This window comes from Dermacentor albipictus, chromosome 2 (assembly GCF_038994185.2).
Source record: "Dermacentor albipictus isolate Rhodes 1998 colony chromosome 2, USDA_Dalb.pri_finalv2, whole genome shotgun sequence".
In the NCBI taxonomy this organism is placed as follows: domain Eukaryota; kingdom Metazoa; phylum Arthropoda; class Arachnida; order Ixodida; family Ixodidae; genus Dermacentor; species Dermacentor albipictus.
The window spans coordinates 173,218,858-173,226,839 of NC_091822.1; the positions used below are offsets into that span (position 1 = coordinate 173,218,858).

Sequence of the window (7,982 nt, forward strand, 5' to 3'; positions counted from 1 at the left end):
CAGTGTTTGTGTAAGTGTGTAGGACTGTGTAAAACATTCTGTTTTCGTTTTCTTCGAGTTTACCCAGTTTACCTTTATGTGACTTCAGACGGCGCTGTTGTGCGAAAGAGAAATAATAATGGCGGATCTTCTAGGTTCGATTTTAAACTCTATGGACAAACCACCAACTGTTGGTGACAAACAGAAGAAATTACTACAAAGTAAGTAGCCGGGCAGTGACCGTGACATTGTCAGCGCAACTGTTTACGCGTTTTTATAGAAGCATTCCCCTTGTCACGCAGAGCAACGTGACGAACACCAGAAGCGCGAAGCGGAGGAGAAAGAGAAGTTGAGAAAGTTCAGAGATCAGGTGAGTCGTTGTGTGATGCAAACTGTGTGTCACCTTTACTGACGATGGCGTCAGAATGAAACCGCCTTGATCATATGTTTTTTTTTCTTGTTAAATTCACCGTGAATGTCGATGGCTGGCTTATTGCGCTGCGGCGCAGTACCTGTGCCATCTCCTGGCGCAAGGAGATTTTTTTTGTTTGGACTCATCTAGTTCCGTATTGTTCTCACCTGTTGACCGTGTAATCAGTGCAATTTGTTCCTGTCGCTCCACTTGTGCCAACTGATCATTTGCGTGTGTCTGTGTGACTAAGAAGAAGTAGGCCATCTTTATCACCGTAACGCTAGCTGCTGTTTCCGTCGTTATCTCTTCCAGGTTGAGGACAAAATCAACAAGTTTATCCAAGACCCCGAAAAGCAAAAATACAAGTTCGCGCCCATGGCAAAGGTCCACCGCACGATTATGTAAGTACAGCACGTGCGGGCGATAAGCACACGCGAGGGAAAACGAAAAGAAAGAGAGAGAGAGATGGTGTTGTACAAACTCAGAGATCTAAGTGTTTTCTTGGGCTTGCCACTAATTGGTGAGAAAATTCTTTGTTTAAGATTATCAACAAAATTAAAACGTGTTTGCTTTCGTTCTTGCAGACAGAAAAAAGAAAGTTTGAAAGCTATAACCCCAGTCATGCAAAATTATTAACAGCAAACACCATGTGTTACATTTCTTATCTCATTTTCAGCCATGATGTTGCAGACATTGCTGGCCTCACTGCTTTTTCCTTTGGAGAGGAGGAAGTAGATCGCTATGTCATGATCTTCAAAAAGGTAATAAATACAAAGTAATGTATGGAGCTTAACATGCTGAAATCTACACCTGGGCTGTCGATTAACTTCAATGTGCATGATCAAATAGGTGACATACCATGCGATGACAGTGGATCGATTCTCTTCATAACTATTGTTTATATCTTCACCTGCCTCTTGAAGGAGTTTGCACCATCAGATGATGAACTGGCTGCCTACCGGAAAGGAGAGGAGTGGGATCCTGAGAAAGCCAAGGCTGCTGCCCGAGAAAGGGTAAAGCTTTTTTATTGTTTATTCATAAACATGCTGTTGCTACCTTTTCCTGTATTTAGAATTTATTACTGAAAAGCTCCTCTTGAAGAACAAACAAAGCAAACCAACTTAGTGGTGTTAAAAAGTTTTACCAAGAAACAGCAGTACGGCTCTGTCAAAAAGCAGCAAAGGTGATGCAAGATTGATGTGTTGAGATGACAAGCCTTGCCCAGCTTTCACTGCGTAAATTCAGCCCTAGCTCTTTATATGTGATGGTAATTTCGCATTATCTTTCATTGAGATTACTTGTTCGACACGGTGCCTTTGCTAGCTGCTTGTAGGAAGGAAGGGTGAGTGACAGATGAGCACTTCTCTTGAAAGCGTTGTGTAAGTTGCGCACATAAGCATTTAATCATTAGTCGAGGCCTAAGAATTGCAGTTGCAGGGAGAGGTGCATGTTCATTGTTATATTTATTTCTGCTGCATTGGCATGCTCAACTATACAAATTACTTGTTGAGGTCTCTCCTTGACATCATAGAATGAAGGGATCAAGAAAACAGTTGCCCTGTTGGTACAATCTTCCGGCTTGCTTGCAGGAACTTGCTGCTGCAGCACTGGCGGAACAGGCAAAGCAGTCGAGCCAAGATAGTGCGCCACAGACCGACTACCACGAGAAATACGAGAAACTGCTGGGTCGGGAAAGTGGGAAGGATGCAGCCAAGATCACCACACCCAACAAACAGTTTGGCTTTGGTACTGCACTTCAACAAATTGTTATTGCTTTGTACTATGTCTGTGCAGTGTTGTGTCAAAGAATCAAGTTAAGAACTCTTGTCTTTCACAGAACAAACATAGAGCTCGTTGCCAATAGTACACTCCATCTAAAACTGGGAAGTGCAGATGCTTTCCCCACTAGTCGTAGGGCAAATCACAAGACTGCAGCTGCTAATTCCAGGCTGTGTAGCAAAGCTTGGGATTTTGTTTCGGGAATTTTCTTTTCCAAAAGATTTTTATCTCATGTCCGTCTTTATTGCTTTCCTCTATTATCATTCTTGGGGTTCCATGTTGGAGCTATTTTCAGCCTTCTCATAATCTGTCTCTCTTTTAGAAAAAAGTGTTGCTGACAGTATTACTAAATGGACACTAAATGGAAAATTAAGGGGCCCTGAAACACTTTTTGAGCATAAAAGAAAATGTTGCCAATCTGTAGACAAGGCTCTTGTGAACATGTGAGCCAAATATTATTCGACTGCATGTAGCAGGAAATTTACAATTTTGTATCAAGAACAGTAAAAAATTGCTTAATCTCTCCTTTGCAATGTTGTCAGAAGCTATGTTGCAAGCAGTCAGCCAACCGGTATTGGCAGATTTCGTGATCGCGAGAACATTCTCAGTGATGCTATTATTGCTCATTTTGAGTTAAATAAATGAAAAATATACATTTCGGTGGTCTCAAAAAAAAAAAAAGTCTGTCATTTTAGCACTTCCATTCTACACACGACAGTTGTGCATTGCATGTTGATGCCCCCTTGAAGTTCCCACGCCAGCTTGCCGTGACTTTATTGAATTTGATGGCATCTGCCCAGGGCTAGTTTTTCTTCTTAATTGATGACAATGGACTGCATTGTGTTTTATTAAGAGAGCCAAAGACTGAAGCAAGCAAACTTTTCAAGAACTTTTACTATGCCACAATGACACAAATGCAAGAAAATACTTTGAAATCCTTGACATCTCACTGTTGTATTGGCACTGGAATTTGGTGCAAAAATTTTCTTAAACGAAAGTTTAGCCTTCGCGTTCTTTCCTAGTAAGCAACCTCTTGCCGTGAAATTAACAAAAGCAAAGTTTTGAAAGATACATTATCACTTGTGTTTTGTTATTTGCTGTTTCTCTCTAGTGTCTATTTAATATTTTTGGTGTATCCCAGTATCCAGGCACATGGCTATGCATGCTCTTGTCGTGATGCATTGTGATGGAGGGTTGTGAAATATTCAGCTAGTTTAAGCAGTGCTTAAGTCGAAAAAGCCGTGAACGGGAAGAAAATATTCTACCTGCTCAAGTGTTTCCTGTGTTCTAACACTTGGTATAACTGTAGGTTGTTTGAATGTTTGTAGGGGTGTGAATTTTAATGCTAATAACATTCTTTGCCTACATCTAGCGTTTTGAGCTTCTCTATCCATCTATTTAACCTCTTACACGGGCATAGTGGCCCAAGTTGTCTACCACCTTGGGTCACTAGATTTGTGCTCATGGTTGCATCATTGTCATTACAGCTTTCTCATCCGACTCTTCATGTCATCATGTTCATGCCATCGTTATCATACAGTCATTCGTTGTCACACCATTGCCAGGATGTCGTCATGATCATTTCATTGTCGTCACTCCAGCTTTGTCATTCAGCTCTTGTCACGCCATCATCGCTGTACAGGCTTCATGATGCAGTCTTCATCATGCCATTGTCCATGCCAGTCATGCCATTGTTGTCATTCTGTCGTCGTCATGCATTCATTTTTCATACCGTTGTTGTGCGATGCCATAGCAGTCGTTCCATCACAGTGATTCTAGCTTTGTCATGCCACTCTCGTGGTCCTGTTGTCACACCATCATCGCCATACCGTTATCACAGTGATACCATTATCTATACCGTTACCATCACTGTTGTACTACCTCCTTTGTTTCTGACGTCAATCCTTTTTCACCGTTCTATCATGATCAAGCTGTCCGTCATTTAATCATGATTATGCTGCTGTTGTCGCCCAATCATTGTCATTGCGTCGTGAGACAGTCGGTATTATGCACCTGTTGTCATACTCTCATCATGCCGTCATGGTTGTGCCATCATCATGCGCTCATCGTCATCGCATTGCCCACATGTGGGTGTCAAGCTGTCGTCGTTATACAATCGTCATCTCATTGTCGTCATGTCGCCGTCATATCGCCTTTGTCGTTCCATCGACGTCATTCCTTCTTCATCATCCCCTCATGCTTGTGGGTAACCTTGACAAGAAAGTACCATAGCAAAGTGGAAAGATACTGGAGTATGTCGCATATAGCTGAAGCAATGATAGTGCCAGAATGACCACTACAGATGTCAAATAAACATGACTTCAGAAATATGGTATGTCATTACATAGCTTGTATGCCAATTGCACTCCCATTGACAGTCATCTTGAGATGAGTGCTGCCATAATTTTTTGTTCATGTCTTGTTCGTCTCTTGTTTCAGTACCCAGTCAGAACAAAAAGGACGTCCGGACGATCGAACAAGCACTTGCCGACATTCGTGCCAAGAAGAAGCAGAAAACTGACGGCCCTAGTTCAGAAAAATCGGAGCAAGACTGACATTTTGTGAACAAAAACAAAACAATGCATGCTTGTAAATCTAGGCTAGATAAGTTTGAACATCCCTGCTGTCATCGCACTGCTGCGCTCCCATGGCACACTACGTGTCCATCTAAAGGCTGTGTTTTGCACTTGCCACTACTGCAAAGAGGTGGATTGTTAAGTTTGTTCATCACATTTTCTTTTTAATAGCTGGAATTAAATGAGCTGCATGCTATTTGTAGTGTAGTCTCTCTCTAGCGGAGGGACAGTGTTATAAAAGTGCTCAAGACTACATTGACCCCTAATTACTAATATATGGAAAATTAGGGATCCACCCGCATTTCTGTTTTTTTTTTTTTTTTCACTCGCTGTAAAATCAGTTTGCCTTTTTCAGCCACTAGCATACATTTTGCAGAAAATATTTCATTTCAGATTGATAGCCTAACACTTCAGGCTTCAGCCAGTTGGGTACATGTTGCAGAACATGTCTTATTTCATATTGTTGGCTGCATACACGCAGATCTTCTCGTTATTCGTACCATGTTGTGCTAGTCCTGCCTTATAGCTTGGTAACTGTACGAGCTTAAATGAAGGTAAAGAAACGCAGGAAAAGTGGATGTCAAGTGTACCCACTGGATGTACAAAGACCTGTTGCCTATGACTGTGAGCCGAGTTTGTACTAAATTTTCAGTTAAGTTATGAGGACCTTGTATGGGTACCATCACCATCTGTGTGTGTGCCATCGCCATAAATTGAAATGCAAACCAAGTGGAAATCAGCTAAAAACATGCCTCTCTATATTTAGTTTGACGATGGCATTCATGGGATTCGTTGCATCTAGCTTTGGGACTACACATGAAATGAAACCGAGTATTGCGATTTGGGCTTGTTGGTTGTTCATGGCATAAAGCGAGACACAGCAATGTGTCATTGTGCCTCCGCTTATCTTTGTCGTATTCATGCACTGTTTTCGCATAGGGTTGGGGCTACACTATAGTATAGAGACTGATCGCTCATTCATTACGCATTGCATTCGGGAGTATAATCATGTGCAAGTGGCATTCCAATTTCAAGTTTTAGTTTTTGCACATGATGCATACAGCTCACTGTAAAAGTAATGCTGCTTTTACAAACTCTACTTTTGACACACTGATAAAAACAACGCTAATTTGTTGAAATCTTTTTAAACCTCTGTGTAGTCTGCGATGATGGAGTTCACCAAGAACTGTAAATATTCATGATCAACTGGGACATTTTCATTGGTGTTTACTTGCGTCTGTAATTTTGGCAAGCATTGCAAGTGTAGACTAAATTGTGTGATGTGCTTTTTATGGCACATTTTCGCGAAGCCAGCTGCGGAAAAGTGCTTCCAAAAATGTCACAATAAAATTATTCCTTTTGTTTGACTTTCCCTTTTTTGCCATGCTGATTGGCCGTTCACGGTGGCATCGTTTCATGGACAATGAGAAATGGAATAAGAACATTGGACCCAGAGAACTATGTTTCAGATGGTGGTCCAAGACAATGTGCTGTGTTCAGCTCAAGTTGCAAGTGTAGATCATGGAACATGTCATTTACTCCAATGTCGCGACATTTGTAACATCCGTCAACTACTTTCATCCTGACCAGCATGAATTTCGGAAAGGCCACTTGTGTGAAACAGAATTAGCTTTGTACCTGCATGACATTTATTACAATCATGACTGCAATATCCCAACCGTTGCACTGTTCCTAGACTACGAGAAAGCATTCAACAAAGTACCCCATTTCCACCTTTTACTCAAGCTGTCTCTTTTAAACCTTCATTCGCATGTCCTTAACTAGATTCAAAACTTTTCAACTGACAGCATGCAATTTGTTTCCACTAATAATTTTTCGTCTCCTTACTCATGTTTTTTCAAGAGTACCCCAAGGCACAGTTCTTGGCCCTTTGCTCTTTCTATTATACATCAACCTGCCTCCCATGATAACATCTACAATCCGTCTTTTCGCTGATCACTGCATAATCTACCGCCCTGTAACTAACACTGATGATTCTTCTGGCCTCCAAAATGACCTGAACAACATACAGAAATGGTGCACTAGTTGGCTAATGCTCCTGAATACTGCAAAAGCTTCTTTTCACCGCCGCCGAAATTATACTCTACCTACATAAAAAATCAAGAATACCACCATTATTTCCACTAGTTATGTTAGATGCCTTGGCATTTACATCACTAGTGATTTATCATCGTCTTACCACATTAACCACATAAATTCATTTAACCGAACAATTGGGTACCTTTGCCGTGACCTGCACATGGCACCTTCTTCCTTAATATTACTAACTTGCAAAACACCTAAACTTGAATACGCTAGCGCAGCCTTTGATCCACATCAGCCTAACCTTATTTCAGCTCTCGAATCAGTTCAGAATCGTGCTACACGTTTCATTCTTTCAAACTACTTGCGATACTCTAGTATATCTGCTCTAAAGATTCAGTTACAACTGCCTTCTCTCGGTTCCTGTCGCCGTATTTCACGCCTCTGCCTTTATTAGGTTTTTCCATTCACCCCGAGACAGCCACCTCATCCAACCAGTACGTCGAACACCACGCACAGGCCATCCTAACTGCGTCATCACACATCGTGCCCGCACTACCACATTGCAGAAGGCATTTTATGTGCACACAGCTCACGACTGGAATTATCTTCCCGGCAGCCAAAGCTCTTATCCCTGATCCCGCTGATTTCAAGAATGCCATCGAAGAAGCTATGTACTATGTCGAAGAAGCTATCCCCCATTCTTGCGCCCACCCGTCAGTAAAGTCCCATCTGAAGACCCTTGAAGTTCAAAAAAAAAAAAAAAAAGAAGAGAAAAGTTGAAAATACTTTTTGAAAACTTCTTCGCTAAAAAGTACCATAAGTGTGCATGAGGAAAGACCAGCTCGAAGAATAAAGACCATTTAGGGTGGTGCTAACTGGTGGCATGACGAAGACGAGCTTGTGTAGTGCTCGAGCTGTGTCGTGGCGTGCATGCAAAGCTTGTGCATGTCTACGTGAAAACGAGTGTTTTTATTGGAAGAGTTTGAAAGCGAGAAAGTTTATATTCAGCGATGCACTGCAACTGCCACAAACTCATCCACGTTGACATGTGTTGCGTGACCAACTCCTGCTGCGAGTTGTACAAAACACTGATCATGTCGTCTCACAAAATACAGAAACGTGCATATTTCGCTCAAAAAAAAAAAAAAACCTTGCAAAGTATTTTGCGCTTACTGCTGTATGTATCCATA

General features: G+C 41.6%; 1 protein-coding gene across 1 annotated transcript; it reads left to right on the forward strand.

Moving 5' to 3' along the window:
* The first annotated feature begins 49 nt into the window (after positions 1-49).
* On the forward strand, positions 50-6,113 carry LOC135900889 (sperm-associated antigen 7 homolog). Its single transcript, XM_065430487.1, has 7 exons — positions 50-200; positions 282-349; positions 704-792; positions 1,068-1,152; positions 1,315-1,404; positions 1,981-2,137; positions 4,610-6,113. Exons 1-7 carry the CDS (start codon positions 119-121, stop codon positions 4,723-4,725), a joined length of 687 nt encoding a protein of 228 aa, XP_065286559.1. The 5' UTR covers positions 50-118; the 3' UTR covers positions 4,726-6,113.
* Positions 6,114-7,982: the final 1,869 nt, after the last annotated feature.

Coding starts and splice junctions, on each gene's coding strand:
- LOC135900889 (XM_065430487.1), top strand. CDS start 119: ATGGCGGATCTTCTAGGTTCGATTTTAAACTCTATGGACAAACCACCA. Junction 350..703: donor TGAGAAAGTTCAGAGATCAG/GTGAGTCGTTGT, acceptor TATCTCTTCCAG/GTTGAGGACAAAATCAACAA. Junction 2,138..4,609: donor CAACAAACAGTTTGGCTTTG/GTACTGCACTTC, acceptor CTCTTGTTTCAG/TACCCAGTCAGAACAAAAAG.